Source organism: Carica papaya, chromosome 6, assembly GCF_054855325.1.
Source record: "Carica papaya isolate Zhongbai chromosome 6, ASM5485532v1, whole genome shotgun sequence".
NCBI classification, from domain to species: Eukaryota; Viridiplantae; Streptophyta; class Magnoliopsida; order Brassicales; family Caricaceae; genus Carica; species Carica papaya.
In genome coordinates, this window is record NC_142314.1 from 2,311,061 (window position 1) to 2,329,858 (window position 18,798).

At 41.5% G+C, this 18,798-nt stretch overlaps 1 protein-coding gene across 1 annotated transcript; it reads right to left on the reverse strand.

Moving 5' to 3' along the window:
• Positions 1-2,140: 2,140 nt before the first annotated feature.
• LOC110810439 (diaminopimelate decarboxylase 2, chloroplastic-like) lies at positions 2,141-18,571 on the reverse strand. Its single transcript, XM_022036628.2, has 8 exons — positions 17,858-18,571; positions 15,682-15,856; positions 5,521-5,670; positions 4,705-4,866; positions 3,595-3,780; positions 3,170-3,292; positions 2,975-3,064; positions 2,141-2,321 (listed from the first exon to the last, which is right to left on the reverse strand). The coding sequence occupies exons 1-8, from the start codon at positions 18,397-18,399 to the stop codon at positions 2,241-2,243; spliced, it is 1,509 nt and encodes a 502-aa protein (XP_021892320.1). The 5' UTR covers positions 18,400-18,571; the 3' UTR covers positions 2,141-2,240.
• Between the last annotated feature and the right edge of the window lie 227 nt (positions 18,572-18,798).

Consider the following 18,798-nt stretch of genomic DNA (forward strand, 5'->3'; position numbering starts at 1 on the left):
ATTGGCAAAAGCATATATTTAAGGCACTAAGGGAGTACTATGCCTGAAAGGCGGGAAATCCGCAACGAGCCATTTACAGGGCGACATCTGTCAACATCACGTCGAATCCTCCGAAGAGAATCTTAACCGTACACGTGGAAAGATCCAAAATTTTCGTTTGCGTCCTCGAGCAATTTTGGTTTTGGTGGTTGATCAAGATTGGTGCTTTCTTGGACGTCTTAATTAACTCCAGCAACAGCAGCGATTAACCCAATCCACCTCCAGATTAAATCTCAGCCGTCCACGTCCTCATCGTAAAAAATCATTACTAAATTCTCCATATTACTTGTAGAGCTGACCTTATTTTATTAATTTTTTAGAAATTAAATTAATTGAAGAAACTTCTTCAAACTTCAACAAGCAAAACTACAAACCATAAAATAATTGGAAGTTTCTAACTTCAACAAGCAACTACAAACCCTAAAATAATTCAAAGTTCAATACATTATTTCATTAAGCACGATAACGTTAGACTTTACTCTTAACAAAATAAATATTTTATGACAGCTAAATTATTACAGAGGAGATAAATAAATCGGGTTTTTATCAAACCCAACATTTCATCTTTTGGTTCATAATAGGTTAAAAAGCAAGTTAACCAAAAACACCAATCTTTGTCCCTTATCCAAGATAATGTCTTTTTTTCTGGGCATGCATGGAATCTAGATAAACAAAATTAGGTCCACCCTATCCCCCCCCCCCCCCCCCCCACTATTACATTGCATGAGAATATGGCATGTTCATATCCATCCTTCTATTTTTTTTAAACATGGGGGAAAAGCTTTCCTGACTTTAATAATAATAAAGAAAGAAAGAGAAGCCAACATATACATATCAACATACATCCCAATCAAGTAGGTTTGAATTCATATCTATCTTTCAATATTTTAACCAAGGGGGCAAAGTTTTTCTCACTTTACAAAGATAAAACACAAAAAAAAAAAAAAAAAAAAAAAAAAACAGACGCTAATACAGTAGCATACGTGGTAATCAAGTTGGTTTCAAGAGTTCGAGTTGAATTATTATGATTTTGAAGCATTTGAGTACTGAAATTTTCAATCATTCAAGAATCAGGCCGGTTCGGGTTTTGGGTCCTTTCGAATTATGGCTATTGAATCCTGTTCCTCTCCTTACGAACAGAATTAGGTCATGTTTTCCTCCTTAACAAGTTGAACTAATCCTGACCGACCAAAGAGGGACATCTTTCTACTATTGTGCTCTTCTAATATTTGTAAATTCCTATATTAAAAACACTACCAGCCCAACAGTTTTTTGAGCCGAATCAACTGATCATCAAAAGTTTAAGCTTATGTTTGATATCTTGAGCCCCTAAATATGGGACATACATCACTAATCAGTCTAATGTATGATTGGGTATTACATAAATTTTTATCTCAAAATTTTGGCAGAATGTTGTATGGACCGTTGGCAATATAAACTCCTTAGATCAACAACTATTTGTTAAACTATCTAGACAGGAGTACCGTGGAATTGCAAACCTATAGCATCAATTTCCGTTTTGCAGGCTCTAATGAAACTAGATTCAGGATTTACACTAAGAATCATCATAAATGCAATGTAACAACATTGGCTAGGTTGAGGGTGGGGTTGCTGCCATCAAAAATTGGAAGGCTCTGTCCCGCTAAAAGCTGTCTTTTTCTTCAGAAAACAGAAAAATATAAAGATGAAAGTGAATTAGCTAAAACACAAACCACTGTACTGTCAACATCCAGTTCCGGGAGTGCTTATTCACTTAAGGGGCATATGGCTTTCACTCTCAATGATAGATGACCTAAATCTCACCAATTCAAGAAGTCTAAGCGGGCTAAGTTGGATCTGCCTACAAGAGATAAGTACCTAACTTGCAGAAGTCGTCTTCCCCGTCTGAAATTTAGATGCCTGCATCTTGAAAACTCTATATTATCCTAAGGCACTGTTAAGAAATCAAAATATAACAACTATTTTCAGCAGGACAGCAGCAAATCATAATTGCTGTGTCACATTTATTTTTTTAATTGTTTTATCTGGCCTCCTTGTTTCATTTCCGGTTCTTACTTTTGCGCTGATTATCACTATAATCAAGAGAATTCAATTCAACAGGTTGGCAAAAAAGTTGCTATATTCAGCAATATCCAGATTTCAGAAACAGCATTCATGAAGACAAACCAAATTTCAAGCCGCTCAAAGGCTGATGTCTACAATCAGAGATTCTCAAAGAACCGCATATGATCTTCAAATGTCTCTCCATGCCGAATTTTGGCCACTGATCCATCTTCTTCAACCTGAAAATACAATTTAAAATTTCCAGAACTTAATTTCTTGTGAACCAACAATAAATGGAATCAGAAGTAGTAACCAGAATGGTAACTTTCAATAGAATCCTTTATAAATGCTTCGCATATGGGAAGAATAAGAAGAATTTGTAAATTGTTTGATGATATCTTACCCCCAAAAAAAACTATATTATGGTAGATTGGTTATCTTTTTTTTTTTTGGTGTTTATCATTATCTTTAAGTTGATTATAAGCACAAAATCAACAAAACAGTTATTTAGGAAGTCAAGTGCTTAAATTCATCTTAGGATGTTAGGTGTTTGAATTTTTCTCATTCAAACAACCACTTATCCAGGTAGCAGTTGACTATTTCTTATGTATTGTCTATACAATGTTGTTTTGGAGGGAATAAAATTATGGACATATACTTTCTTACTCAAGAAATTGTTAGATTCTCTCTCAATAAGCCTAAAACTTACCTGAAACAAAATAGGTCATAAAGGAAGTGGCAGAGAAATTCTGCAGCTCTTTTCTCTCAGTATCTAGGCCTATAACCAGATACATAACAGGGAAATATACCATACTTTCTCTAGCAAAATATTCCATGGAACAGAAACATCCTGAACTTAGAATGAGTATAACATAAACGTAAAATACTCTACCCAGTACTCTGGAGGACGCATCTTGAGATTGTATGTAGATGCCATGCTCATGCAGTAAGCACCTGCATCATGAACAACCAGGCCAGCTCCCTGAAAAAAAGAGAAACTCCTGATCAGATATATATTTGCTCCAACCATCCAATTAAAGAGACTCTATCTTTTTTCTTAAAATTCTTTAATGGATATAACAGTTACCTTAGCTGGGGTTGGAAGTTTTCTCTCCTTTCCTAAGAAGTCCGCAGACTCACAAACAGGACCAACCACATCAAATGTAGAAACTTCAGCATCAGATGATGTAGGAGAAACCAGTTCTATATGCTGCAGCACAGTATAAGTGAGCCAGTGAAATCAATAATGGCAAGGAGGATACCCAAGTCAACAATGCAAAATTGAACTGTATATCGCCACTTTCGCTTTCATTAGACAATAAATCTGGACATAAAGAGATATATGTTGCACGTTGCTTTCAAGCACCAACACAGGTATGCTCTCGCACATTACAAGCATCATAGTTTACTTTAGATTACCCGATAAAGTACTAATATTACAAGCACCATAATGATGGAAGTACTACATTACAACAACCAACAACCAGTAACGTAATTTAGTTAAATACTTACTTGATAAGCATCATACAAACTGGGACGTATAAGTTCAGCCATGCTGCCATCAATGACAATGAAGTTTTTGGTTCCATTTGTTTTAACGCCAGTGACCCGGTTAACCAAGCAGCATGTATTCGCAATAAGTGATCTCCCAGGTTCAATTATAAGATTAAGGTCTCTTGAAAGAACAAGCTCCCTCACCTGGAAACAAGCCCAATAAATTAAAATCTTAAACTATTTTTAAGAATTTATCATAGTTATGCTTATTAATCTTACAAAAGATCTCACTAAATGAAGCTGAACACGATATAACAGGAAAAGCTGTTTTGATGTAGTAAAGGACTTCAAATCTCTATCTTATATAAAATATAAGGCTATAAAACCTTAAACTATTTTTCAAAATTTATCATAGTTATGCTTATTAATCTTTCAAAAGATCTCACTAAATGAAGCTGAGCACGATATAACTGGAAAAGCCGTTTTGATGTAGTAAAGGGCTTCAAATCTCTATCTTATATAAAATATAAGACTATAATGCTGTTAGTGAGAGACATGTCATGACTCCAGATTGAGAAACCCCTTCTATTAAATGCAGCATCTTTCGGCTTTTTGCCCACTCCACCGAAAATGGGATCACTTTGTTCCTTTAACTATCAAAGCAACCCATTTCTGAAAACACAGATTTTCTCTTTGTGAAAAACATCTTCACATTCTCTTTCTCCCCTCATTAATGCAAAATTATCCCATCCTTTGGGTTTTTTTCTCATTTTTCATTTTTTCTCATACTTATTTTTTGTGGATCCTTTCTATTTGGTTTTGGATCCAAGTTTGTGATCATGTAATAAATAACACAAATTTAACAACTCTAAAATAAAATTCAAATGTCAAAGATCAGAGTAGTCGTTTCGTAAATGCAGAATGCATCAGTTATCTTAGGAATTTTTCTATCAAATGGGAAATATCTAGGAATTAGACTACAATCCTTAGGCCTATTATGTTATCTGTCAGATGTGTGCAGACTCTGCCATGAACGTAACAAGCCTAAAGAATTTTTTATTTTCAAATTACCACATAGTTCTCACGTGAATAACGACAAATTTTGTGAAAAGAGAAGAGAAGGTTTACTGTGTCAATAAGATCTTTGGGTGTGGGAAGCACAGCACCACTATGATAATAATCAATCCCTAAACCACCTCCAATGTTTAAATAATCAACTTCGAATCCTTGAGATCGAATTTCATCAATGTACTTCACCATAATAACTGCAGCATCTCTAAATACGTCCACCTGAAAAGCATAATATACCAATAAGGCATCATAGAGCCATCAACTTATACTTACAGAGGAAACATTTGTGCATTACATATCTTACAGATAAAGACAACAATCAATCATATTTTGATAATATATTAAAGAAACAGAAGACATAATATTAAAAATAATAATAATAAAACGTTGAATAGGAGAATAGAAACTGCCAATGACTGGATGGAACAGCTTGAAAAAACGTGTCCATTTGCAAAAAGCTTCCTACATAATATTCATGTGAATATTCCCTTTATAAGGGGGAAGATATGACCATTACATATGACATACAGCAGCAAGGGCAAATCCAGTTAAGAAGTTCTTTTTGTATAAACATACTAATTTATGTCTTCTCTTCACAAAAACAAAGTAGTATTTGCAGTCACTTCATTAGTTTTTTTAAAAAAAGAAATATCCCTAAACTTATCCAATAGAAACAAAATACTGCTGATCATTGTCATTGAGTAAGAAAAAATCATCATCCTTGCCAAAATGAACAATATGATAGTTCAAAGCACAAACGTATACAAGCAATGCATTAGATTAGGCTATTAGCACCATCTAATGCACCTCATTCAAGATTCATCTTATAACAGGTATCAAAAGATGGAAGAACATTGATTGTCACTAAGATACCTTTGTAATAGTCGAACCAAGATGACAATGAGCTCCAACAAGTTTCAACTCACTAGGATATGCCTTCACAGCATCCAGAAACCATTGCAGCTTCTCATTCCTAATGCCAAATTTAGAGTTCTTGTTTCCTGTAGCAACATATGGATGAACCTACAGAAGGAACACATGAATAATATGCACACAGATGATTGCCACAATGAAGAAGATGTATTTAACTTGATATTTAGAATTATAAAGCTTATTCATTTCAAACAAACCAGATCTCTAAAAGTGTACGGCTAATATTATTCTTCATCATTGTACTCTATCTAAATCAATATTAATTTTTATTCTAGATTCATAGTTTCTTCCTACAACCTCATAAAAGCACATAGTTTTGTGTCAACATGAATTAACTTCAACTAAGACTTGAGCACTATTAGATCTTCATTTGCTGCAAAAAAGAAGAAAAAATCAACAACCTTAGATATAAATAGCAAAAATAGACCACCTCGGTGAATTAAGAATGCATGTGAAAAATGTGTGAAGATCAATAACCTTCTGCTGAGAGTGATTGCAAAGCACTGGTTGTGATTTAAACAAATGCAGCAGCACATAGCAGAAAGCCAGGCATAACAGTGAAGGCAGTGACAGTGCAATATGGGGGGTGGAATGCCATGAAAGTGGGGTTATCATATGTTAAAGGTAGTTAGGAGTGGTGGTTTGCCGAAACTTAAAAACACAAATCATAAAGCACAAGTAACTCAATGCAGTCCGGACAAATTGTGGATCTATAATGATGGCAGCACCAGGGACCTTTTTCAAATAAGAGAAAGGACCATATTATTGCCTCAGATTTTACAGGATTATAGACGTGACTGGTTCCCTTTTCTTGATATCTGTAACAACCCCGGAAAATATTAAAAAGAAATGAATATTTAAATATATCGAATGCGGAAGCGAGATCAAAATTTCAGTTAACATCCCTTACACGAAAAACCAAAAACGTACTTAAAATATAAAAGGTTAAACTAACTAAGAAAGAAAACTCGAAAATAAACTATGCGTATGACTACAGAGTCTCTAGGCATCCCCTTCGTCGTCCTCCTGCGGAACGGGCTCGGGAACCATGTCTTCCTGATCTGAAATGGTTAATTAAGGAGTGAGCTACACTAGCCCAGTAAGAACATCACGATATCTCACCGTCACGGAGATAAAGGTGGGTAGAAAACCACAAAAAGACCAATGGAGCATAATTTACAACAAACTTGTTTATTAACATGAAAACCTTTACCATCCACTTACCTTGGTGGAATTTATGAAAACAATATGAGAAAAATAATAACATTATCATAATCATTGAATAATCTAAGCTGTAAAACATAACACTTATCACGCCTCTTGTAATTCAATCATTGTACAACATATCTTTTTTTTTCTCATTTACCAGCCTACTAGTATCCGTGGGGGTCCATAGGGGTTCCGCTACCCGTTAACCTTTAACATTCATAATCAGTTTCCAGGGCCGTCCCCATACCCCGTCCGGTATGGGCGCCAAAACCATGAACCTCAATACCCCGTCCGGTATGAGGGTGAAACGGGCCGTCCCCATACCCCGTCCGGTATGGGCGCCAAAACCATAAGATCTCCATACCCCGTCCGGCATGTGAGACCACAATCCCGGTAGGGTTCCCTACGGACCTGGTCCGTCCACCATCTCCCAGGATATCTAGTCAGGCTGACCCCCATAATACAATTATCAGTCTACACAATCTTTCATTTTCCTTTTCCTCAATCAGCATCATCAATTCACATTTAAACAAGCAAATCGTAATTCATACCAAACAGACAACATACAGTATCAGTTTTTCAGTCATTCAACCCATAATTAATAAAAACGTAGTACATGCACACAAATCTGTAAAATGAACACATCAAACCTCATTTTGCATTTAAAACTGTAAAACAGGCCAAATAACAGTAAATCACCAATCACACTAGACTCGGGCTCCATTAGCCACCTTAAGCAATTTCACACATTCGTTAATTCAAGAAATACCGTTTTATCATTTTGAACTTTAATACCGTGATAGGAAATAAGGTGAGGGGTCCTTACTTGTTTTCGAGATCCGAATACGATTCACAGTGCGCCTGCAGGCCGTCCCTAATTTTCCCTGAATTTTTCCCGGGAAACTGAAACACACTAAGAGTACCTGCACGTGTTCCAAAAAAAATCCAAATTAGGCCCAGGGCCTCTTTCGGCCCAAATCGCAACTCCGGCACGGCGGCTCCGCCGTGCTCCGGCGACGGCGCCGCCGCTGGCGGCGGCGAGTCGCCTCGGGTTGGCTGTTTTCGGCCGTTTTCGGCCGAATTCGGCCACGCTCGCATTGGTCCTTGTCAGAAAACAACCCTAGGACCCTCGGGGGGCCAAAAAATCACGAAAAAACGGAGCTTACCGGCGGCGGCGCTCTCGGGTGCAGCGGCTCTCCGGTGAGGTTCGTGTTTTGGTGATTCGGCTCCGGTCAACCTATAGAGAAAAGAATGGTGATTACGGTGATATAAAAATTGCATCGAACGGAGGCCGGGAAGGGCCTCGTCGGAGGCAAAAATCGAGAGGGGGCGCGGCGGCGCCGTTGGGCTTCGGCCGCGTATTCCGGCCGTTTGGCCGGGATTTCGGCCTCGATTTGGCAATAGGAGGAATCAGCGGGGAAAAACGAGTCGGGGGTATGAAATTTACCTCGATCGGCGGTCGGAAATTTCCCCGGTGCGGCGGCGAGTGGCGGCGGGTGGCGGCGGTCGGCCTCTGGTTCGTCTTCTCCGGCGAGCGGCTGGCGGCTAGGGTTTGTGGTCTGGTGTGGGGGTTCTATTTATAACCCCTTGCCTTTTGATCACAGCCGTTCATTTCGTTTTAATCTGGGCCGTTCGTTTTTGATTGAATCTGGGCCGTCCGTGCGTTTGAATCTGGGCCGTCCGATCGCGCGATTGATCTGGGCCGTCGGATCGCACCCACGCGGATCGCCAACGTGGCTCCTTTCGGAGTGACGCGATCTTGCCACGTGGCAGGCCCTGGTTGGCCGGGACTGCTGACCGGGCCTGCTGACGTGGCCCCCCCCCTTTTTTTTTTTTTTTTTTTTTTTTTTTCCTCCTTTCCGGGTGCTACAACTCTCCCCCCCATAAAGAAATTTGGTCCCCAAATTTGCCTCATTACTCTTGGTCAAACAGATGAGGATATTGGGCCCTAAATTCTGATTCCAGCTCCCAAGTCGCCTCCCTAGGCGTGTGGTTCTGCCACAAGACTTTTACAAATGATATTTTCCGGTTACGGAGTATTCTGCTTTCTCGGTTCGTGATACTGACCGGTACTTCTTCATAAGACAAGTCCTCTCGGAGTGAAAGCGGTTCATGAGCCACGACATGAGAAGGGTCCGGATTGTACTTGCGCAGCATAGATACATGAAACACATTGTGAACCCGGGAGAGCTCAGGGGGCAGTGCAAGTCTGTAGGCAGTGGTACCAATCTTGTCTAAGATTTCAAAGGGTCCAATGTATCTGGGGTTTAATTTTCCCCTTCTGCCGAACCTACTAATTCCCTTGAAGGGGGTGACTTTAAGAAACACTCGGTCACCTTTCTCAAAGGCCAGGTCTCTCCTCCGGGTATCAGCATAGCTCTTTTGCCTACTCTGAGCCGTCTGGATGTTCTTCTTGATCTTAACTATCTTGGACGTGGTTTCTTCCACCAAATCCGGGCCAAACAATCTTCTATCGCCCACTTCCTCCCAACAAATCGGTGACCTGCACGGACGACCGTATAGCGCCTCGTATGGGGTCATGCCGATGCTTGCTTGGTAACTGTTGTTGTAGGCAAACTCTATCAGGGGTAGATGGTCGTCCCAATGGCCTCCGGAGTCAAGGACACAAGCTCGGAGCATATCCTCCAGCGTACGGATTGTCCTCTCTGATTGTCCATCGGTTTGGGGGTGGAAGGCAGTACTAAGGGACAGCTTTGTTCCCATAGCTTGCTGGAGACTATTCCAAAACCGAGAAGTGAATCTGGGATCCCTGTCGGATACCACTGTTACTGGGACCCCATGCAGTCTGACTATTTCCCGGACATACATTCTTGCCAATCTGTCCAACGAATCAGTCATTCTGATGGCCAGGAAGTGGGAAGACTTAGTGAGTCGGTCAACAATTACCCATATGGCATCGTGTCCCGATCGTGCCTTGGGTAGTCCCGATACGAAGTCCATGGTGATGTGTTCCCACTTCCATTCTGGAATCGGTAAAGGCTGAAGCAACTCCCCTGGGCGTTGATGTTCTGCCTTGACCTGCTGACATACCAAGCACTTAGATACAAAGTCGGCTATATCTCTCTTCATCCCATTCCACCAGAATCGGGGTCGCATAGTTTGGTACATTTTTGTACTTCCTGGATGCATGGCGAACCTTGAACTATGGGACTCTGTCATGATGTCTCTTTTTAATTCATTGTCGTCTGGGACACACATTCTGTCCTTGAAACGAATCAATCCGTCGGCAGAGATCTGAAATTCTGAGTTCACTCCCTGTTCTGCATCCTTCTTGCGGTTTACTAGGGCGGGGTCGATTGACTGGGCTTCCTTTATTCTTTGGATTAACTCGGGTTGGACTGCTAGGTGGCTCAAACATGTGGCCCTCTTCAGATCTTGCAGTCGAACCTGCTGCGTAGCCCCAATGGACCTGCATTCCGAAACCATCAGATGGGCTAGGGTGCCTGCACTCTTCCTACTGAGGGCATCGGCTACTACGTTGCCCTTACCTGGATGGTACAGGATGTCACAATCATAGTCCTTGAGGAGTTCCATCCACCTTCTCTGACGCATGTTGAGATCCTTCTGAGTGAAGATGTGCTTCAAGCTCTTATGATCAGTGTAGATCTGAAAGGTCTCTCCATACAAATAATGGCGCCAGATTTTCAAGGCGTGTATGATTGCGGCAAGCTCCAAGTCATGGGTAGGATAGTTCTTCTCATGATTCTTTAGCTGTCTAGACCCATATGCTATAACCTTTCCATGCTGCATCAGGACACAACCCAGGCCCAGATAGGAGGCATCACTATAAACTGTATACCCTCCTGATCCACTCGGTAGAGCCAGCACGGGTGCAGTAGTAAGTCGCTTCTTCAATTCTGAAAAACTCCTTTCGCAGTTCTCATTCCAATCAAACTTTGCATTCTTCTTTGTGAGTCGGGTTAGAGGGGCCGCTAGACTGGAGAACCCTTCGACAAACCGGCGGTAATAACCCGCCATCCCTAGGAAACTGCGAATTTCCTTAACTGTTGTCAGCCTTTCCCAACCAAGTACCGCTTCAACCTTTTCGGGGTTCACCGACACCCCTTCCTTCGATATAACATGTCCTAGGAAGGCGGTTTGCTCGAGCCAAAATCCACACTTGCTCAACTTTGCATACAACTTCTTTTCCCTGAGTACCTGGAGGACTTGGGCAAGATGATGAGCATGTTCTTCTCTACTTTTTGAGTAGACTAAGATATCATCGATGAACACGATGACAAATTTATCCAAAAACTCTCTGAAGATTCTGTTCATTAGATCCATAAAGATGGCCGGGGCGTTGGTTAGCCCAAACGGCATAACCAGGAACTCATAGTGTCCGTACCTGGTTCGGAATGCCGTCTTGGGGATGTCTTCTGCTCTCACTTTTACCTGATGGTAACCTGATCGTAGATCTATTTTAGAAAAGACCTGTGCACCCTGCAACTGATCGAAAAGGTCATCAATCCGGGGGAGAGGGTACTTGTTTTTAATTGTTACCTTGTTTATCCTTCTATAATCAATACACAGTCTCAACGTTCCATCTCCTTTCTTTGCAAAAGTAACCCCGGCACCCCATGGGGAAATGCTGTGTCTAATGAAGCCACTGTTTTGTAGCTCAGTGATTTGTTTCCTTAGCTCTTCCATTTCGATGCGGCTCATTCAGTAAGGAGCTACCGAGATGGGTTGGGTTCCTGGCTGTAAGTCTATGGTGAACTCGACCTCTCTGTCCCCTGGTAGACCGGGCAGTTCATCCGGAAATACGTCTGGAAAGTCTCGGACTACTGGAATCTCTTGGATACAAACTTCCTTCTTGGGTTTACCATGTACCACGTCCGGGTCTGCATCGGCATCCTTCTGGGTAAGGTTGTAAACTCTGCCCTGGATTGGAGGCCTCCCTTGATTCTGGTTCCTAGGGCACTCCCTTGCATAGTGCTGGGCACTGCCGCATATGCGACAGGTGTTGTTGAGGCGGTAGCAGGGTCGGTCCCCATGATCCCTGCCGCAGTACTGGCAGATCTTCCCACGAGCTGCCCCCATAGCCTGAGGAGGGCCCTGAGCGGCAGGCCTGGGTCTCTTACTGGGTTGGACAGGCATGGCAGGCGCTGGCCTGCGGAGCGGGGCTGAAGGTCGGGAACTTCCTGCTAGCTGAGGGCGGGTGTCGAAGCTCCTTTCTATGATCTGCGCCTTTGCCAGGACTGCCGAATATGTCTCGAGCTCCATCACCAACAAGTGCTGTCTGATCGCCGGGCGGAGACCCCACTGGAATTTCCTGGCCTTTCGGCCCTCATCCAACAATGTCTCCGGGGCATGTCGGCCCAGCTCCAGGAACTTGCGGGCATACTCCGACACTGTCATATTACCCTGGACCAACTGAGCAAATTCCATTTCCTTTAAATGTTGGATGTGTTTAGGGAGATACTCCGCATGGAAAGCCGCTAGGAACTGCTCCCAAGTAACTGGTACAGGCAAGGTGGCCCGCTTGAGCTCCCACCAGCGTACTGCTTCCCCTACCAGCATGTAGGAGGCAATGGCAGCCCTCTGCTCAGGAATTACTCCCAAGGTCTCAAATGCTCTCTCAGTCTCCGCCAGCCAGTATTGGGCCTCTTCGAAAGAGGATCCCCCTGAAAAAGTAGAAGGGTTCAGTCTCTTGTACCTCTCTATGAAGCCGGGGTCGATCAAGGAGGGAGCGGGGTCCCGAGGTAGAGGGACTGGGGCCGGCTGAGGGTGAACTGGGGGACCCTGTGGTGGCGCCTGCTGATGGGGTGGGGGCACTGGAATGTGCTGTGGCGGTACCTGTTAGTACTGTGGCTGGGGTACCGGGTCGTACCGCGGCTGTGGTGCCGGGTGGTACTGTGGAGGAACAGGCTCCTGCTGGGGTGGCTCGGGATCAGCCTGCTGTAACGGGGGCTCAACCTGCGCTAGCGGGGGAGGTCCGGGTAACTCCCTTCTCTCCTCTTGCCTTCGCTGAGCAGCTACGAGAGCTTCCACCATCTCATATAATCTGTCCAAATCCTCCCGAAGCGAATTATCTTGGGCCGCTCGGTTTAGTGGGGGCCTTCCTCTCCTCATTTCTGTGTACCTGCATTTACAAGGAATGGTTGAGTAACGACCAATCGGTGAGTATTTCTTTAAAGGACTATAGTGTAAGGGATGGGTCCGAGGAAATGCGGCTCTGATACCAACTGTAACAACCCCGGAAAATATTAAAAAGAAATGAGTATTTAAATATATCGAATGCGGAAGCGAGATCAAAATTTCAGTTAACATCCCTTACACGAAAAACCAAAAACGTACTTAAAATATAAAAGGTTAAACTAACTAAGAAAGAAAACTCGAAAATAAACTATGCGTATGACTACAGAGTCTCTAGGCATCCCCTTCGTCGTCCTCCTGCGGAACGGGCTCGGGAACCATGTCTTCCTGATCTGAAATGGTTAATTAAGGAGTGAGCTACACTAGCCCAGTAAGAACATCACGATATCTCACCGTCACGGAGATAAAGGTGGGTAGAAAACCACAAAAAGACCAATGGAGCATAATTTACAACAAACTCGTTTATTAACATGAAAACCTTTACCATCCACTTACCTTGGTGGAATTTATGAAAACAATATGAGAAAAATAATAACATTATCATAATCATTGAATAATCTAAGCTGTAAAACATAACACTTATCACGCCTCTTGTAATTCAATCATTGTACAACATATCTTTTTTTTTCTCATTTACCAGCCTACTAGTATCCGTGGGGGTCCATAGGGGTTCCGCTACCCGTTAACCTTTAACATTCATAATCAGTTTCCAGGGCCGTCCCCATACCCCGTCCGGTATGGGCGCCAAAACCATGAACCTCAATACCCCGTCCGGTATGAGGGTGAAACGGGCCGTCCCCATACCCCGTCCGGTATGGGCGCCAAAACCATAAGATCTCCATACCCCGTCCGGCATGTGAGACCACAATCCCGGTAGGGTTCCCTACGGACCTGGTCCGTCCACCATCTCCCAGGATATCTAGTCAGGCTGACCCCCATAATACAATTATCAGTCTACACAATCTTTCATTTTCCTTTTCCTCAATCAGCATCATCAATTCACATTTAAACAAGCAAATCGTAATTCATACCAAACAGACAACATACAGTATCAGTTTTTCAGTCATTCAACCCATAATTAATAAAAACGTAGTACATGCACACAAATCTGTAAAATGAACACATCAAACCTCATTTTGCATTTAAAACTGTAAAACAGGCCAAATAACAGTAAATCACCAATCACACTAGACTCGGGCTCCATTAGCCACCTTAAGCAATTTCACACATTCGTTAATTCAAGAAATACCGTTTTATCATTTTGAACTTTAATACCGTGATAGGAAATAGGGTGAGGGGTCCTTACTTGTTTTCGAGATCCGAATACGATTCACAGTGCGCCTGCAGGCCGTCCCTAATTTTCCCTGAATTTTTCCCGGGAAACTGAAACACACTAAGAGTACCTGCACGTGTTCCAAAAAAAATCCAAATTAGGCCCAGGGCCTCTTTCGGCCCAAATCGCAACTCCGGCACGGCGGCTCCGCCGTGCTCCGGCGACGGCGCCGCCGCTGGCGGCGGCGAGTCGCCTCGGGTTGGCTGTTTTCGGCCGTTTTCGGCCGAATTCGGCCACGCTCGCATTGGTCCTTGTCAGAAAACAACCCTAGGGCCCTCGGGGGGCCAAAAAATCACGGAAAAACGGAGCTTACCGGCGGCGGCGCTCTCGGGTGCAGCGGCTCTCCGGCGAGGTTCGTGTTTTGGTGATTCGGCTCCGGTCAACCTGTAGAGAAAAGAATGGTGATTACGGTGATATAAAAATTGCATCGAACGGAGGCCGGGAAGGGCCTCGTCGGAGGCAAAAACCGAGAGGGGGCGCGGCGGCGCCGCTGGGCTTCGGCCGCGTATTCCGGCCGTTTGGCCGGGATTTCGGCCTCGATTTGGCCATAGGAGGAATCAGCGGGGAAAAACGAGTCGGGGGTATGAAATTTACCTCGATCGGCGGTCGGAAATTTCCCCGGTGCGGCGGCGAGTGGCGGCGGGTGGCGGCGGTCGGCCTCTGGTTCGTCTTCTCCGGCGAGCGGCTGGCGGTTAGGGTTTGTGGTCTGGTGTGGGGGTTCTATTTATAACTTCTTGCCTTTTGATCACAGCCGTTCATTTCGTTTTAATCTGGGCCGTTCGTTTTTGATTGAATCTGGGCCGTCCGTGCGTTTGAATCTGGGCCGTCCGATCGCGCGATTGATCTGGGCCGTCGGATCGCACCCACGCGGATCGCCAACGTGGCTCCTTTCGGAGTGACGCGATCTTGCCACGTGGCAGGCCCTGGTTGGCCGGGACTGCTGACCGGGCCTGCTGACGTGGCTGCTGACGTGGCCCCCCCTTTTTTTTTTCTTTTTTTTTTTTTTTTTTTTTTTTTTTTTTTTTTTTTTTTTTTTCCGGGTGCTACAATATCAGAATGTTTCTGTTAACCAGTCTCTTTTTGTCATTACATCCATGAATAATCAAGTTGAAAAAGTTTTTACTCTCCAAATTCCAAGTTGCATTTATTAAGACAGCATTTTAAAATTTTACAATCCCAAGGTTAGGGTGAGATCACTAAGATGTTCCTCTATTTTGAAAACCCTATATTTTCATACTAATATTAAGACTTCATTAGTTAAGCAAAAGATGATATCATAGTAAAATCTAAATAAAAATGGCATACAAATCACTGCTGACAAGAAAGCTGAAATATAGGGTCGACATACAATAGTGTTTTTGTAACATCCTTTAACCTTGAGGCCTTTTTTTGTGATTTAATCATTATTTTACCTATATGTCTAAACCAGAGTTGCAATATACCTGTGGGTCCACATCTGGATTTATCCGAAGTAAAACATTAACCCTCTTTCCAGCAATTCTTGCAGCTGCTATGATGTTTTCAAGGTCAAATTCACTATCAATATTAACGAAAACACCTTCTTTGGCAGCTAGAACCAAATCGTCTAGAAGCTTCCCATTCCCATTAAAGATGCATCTGCCATTAAGAAAATAACACTAGATTGAATTAGTCGCTCATTTTGCAAATGGAATATCAAGTCAACTCAACTTATAGGTATTATAAGTCCCAAGCAGATGCCTACCAACAAAGCAAGGTTTGTTGAGTCTTTCATCAGATTTTTATATTTGTTTTTAAGAAAAGCACTGGCAAGCCTAAAGATAATATCCAGTTTATAATTGGTTTCTAAAGCAATGACACATTCAGGGAACACTTTTTTTGCCAACATTGTAAAGTCAACTGGTATTGTTTGTTAATCCCAAAAAAGAGTAACTTCCTAAACTTACAGGAGCTAAGTTACATAGAAGCATGAATAAAAAAAAATGACAAGCTAAAGCCCAAATAAAAAAAAATAGAGTAATTCTTTTTTTTGGGGGTTAGGGAACCAGATAAAGAATAAAAATAAATTAGATACATGATCATATGTCTTGGAGATGTTTAATGAGGATTGGAAATTTTACAAAGAGAAGATCTGAAATTGTAGGAAATAAGAGACAGACAATTGGAATCAAAGAGCCAAAAAGAAATTTTTTTTTTTTTTTTTTTTGGCAATAGTTTTCAACAGGAAAGGCATTCAAGGGGATGAGAGGATAAGTCTTATCCCTCTAGTTACTTTTCGGGTCATTTGGAAGGAGAAAAACAGAAGGGCTTTTGATAGGATTGAACATAACTTTGTTAACTTGAAGGATTCCTGGTTCCAAATCCTAAGCTTCTTGATCAAAGATCATCTGCTTTATTCTAACGAGGATCTTGGAGACCTTATATATATTTTGATAAACTTGTAAATCTTTCTACATGGGTCGCACTTGCTTGATGCTCTTGAATATATACATTGTTTATATTTTGATAAACTTTTAAATCAGTGTACATGAGTTTCACCCCCTTGATGCTCTTGAATATTATACATTATCTATATTCAAAAAGAATAGTTTTCAACTGAAAAAAGTATATATGTAATTTTAGTATTTTCATGGTTTCAGAAAATAAATTTTTCAAGGGAAAAAGAAACATCCAGACAGAAGTACATTTCATTGGAAGCTTAGAGCATATAAAACCTCAAATTTTTATATACTGTTTACCTCCTTGGCTATACATTAGTTTTATTTATAAGAAACAGAAGCTTCTATTGGAAACTTAGTTGCCTTCTTTTATTTTGCTTGCTATCCACACACAAAACCAAACAAACAAAAAGAAAAGAAAACAATTAGCCACCTTTTAAGTTGACTAGTGATTTTTTGCCAAAGAAAATGAACTTCATAAGGTATCAAGTGCCAGGTTAAATGAAAATGAAAACGAAACTTCTACCAGACAGAAACTTTTATTTTTAAATTGCTTCAAGACAGAAGTATTCCTCCAATTATTTGCTTCCATGAACCAATTTGGTTATGTAGCCAATCTTAAAAGCTCAAATTTGACTTTAAAAAAAAAAGGCTCAAGTTTACTATTTGTTTTCTAAAAGTTTTTTAGACAACCAAATTAGGACTAGAGATTAAAGTACCCCTTGCACCTGGTTCTCCATCACCAGGCACACACATACCACTACCACACAATTCCTCTTAGAAACCATCTAAACTTATGATCTCCAAATCTTTCACATCTATCACATTATTCGCAACAGCAACTCCAAACTCATCTCTCTTTGGGAGGAAAAGGAATTAATCAGTGCCCTGTCGGTTCTTGCATTGGGTAGATAGCTGAAAATCAGTCTTCCCACACCATAAGTAAACTCCACAGACTTTGTCTTTATCAAATCCCCATGTCACAAGATAAACAGATCATATGTTCACACCTCCTTTTAGGCTAATAATATTTTCTGGCATTAGTGTACATAATCTTACAAATTCAACATCAATCCAAAGTAATATCACCATTCAGCATGTCTAAATTGTAAACAAATTACCATGTTCTTGTCTATACATACACAAAAGTAAACCTGCAAAAACTGCAAAGAAACAGTGAAAGAGGGTATGAAATATTTACTTTTTAGGGTCAAAACCGGCACGAAGAGCAAGCCTTAGCTCATTTCCAGAGACCAAAACAGATCCACATCCCAAATGTCTCAAATGCTCCAAAATCTTCAAATTATTGTTGGCTTTTATGGCGTAACCGATTATAGACCTCAATCCCTGCAAGGCCTCTTTATATGCCTCAACATTTCTAGTAATCTGCTCTTTGCTATATAAATAAAAAGGTCTTCTCTCGACAGTCTCCATGATATCTTGCACCTTGACCCCCTCGCAGCAAAGAAATCCATCAGGGGATTTTGTGAAACAATGGTGAAACTCCGCTGTTTTTTCTTCTTGGTTCAGGGATTTAGAAGGATTCTGGACGACTGCCATGTGGGAGAGGGGTTTCACGGGTTTCAGATTGGATTTGAGAGGCAAAATGGGGAATTGGGAAAATGAGTTTTGGTGCAATGGATGTTTTAGGGTTCTTGACAGAGACGAAGAGTGAACCGCCATCATTGATGGAGGAAGAGTGTTCGGTCTCGACTGTAAAGAAAAATAGTGATTCGCCATCATTGATGGAGAAAGAACGTTGAGTCTTGACTGTAGCAGCCGGAGAGTATGGCAGCTCTGGAGCTGAACTTAGAGCCGCTTTGATAGTCTCTAATTTAGCTGTGAAGAACTCTATAGGGTTTAACCAGTGACGAAAACGAAGAATCAAACAGACAAAAAAACTACAGCAGTTTTAGGAATCTAATAATAAAAATGAATTTGAAATGCATACTTACACGTGTAATAAAGAACCAGTTTTTTCTTCTTTTCTGTGTAATAATTATGGTTAAAATAATAATTTAATTTCTATATTATTTATTTTAATTATGGTAATAATTATAATTAATATAAAATTTAAAAAAATATTAAATTAATCAGAATGTTCCACGTGTTAATAAATATAACACATAACACTTAAATTAA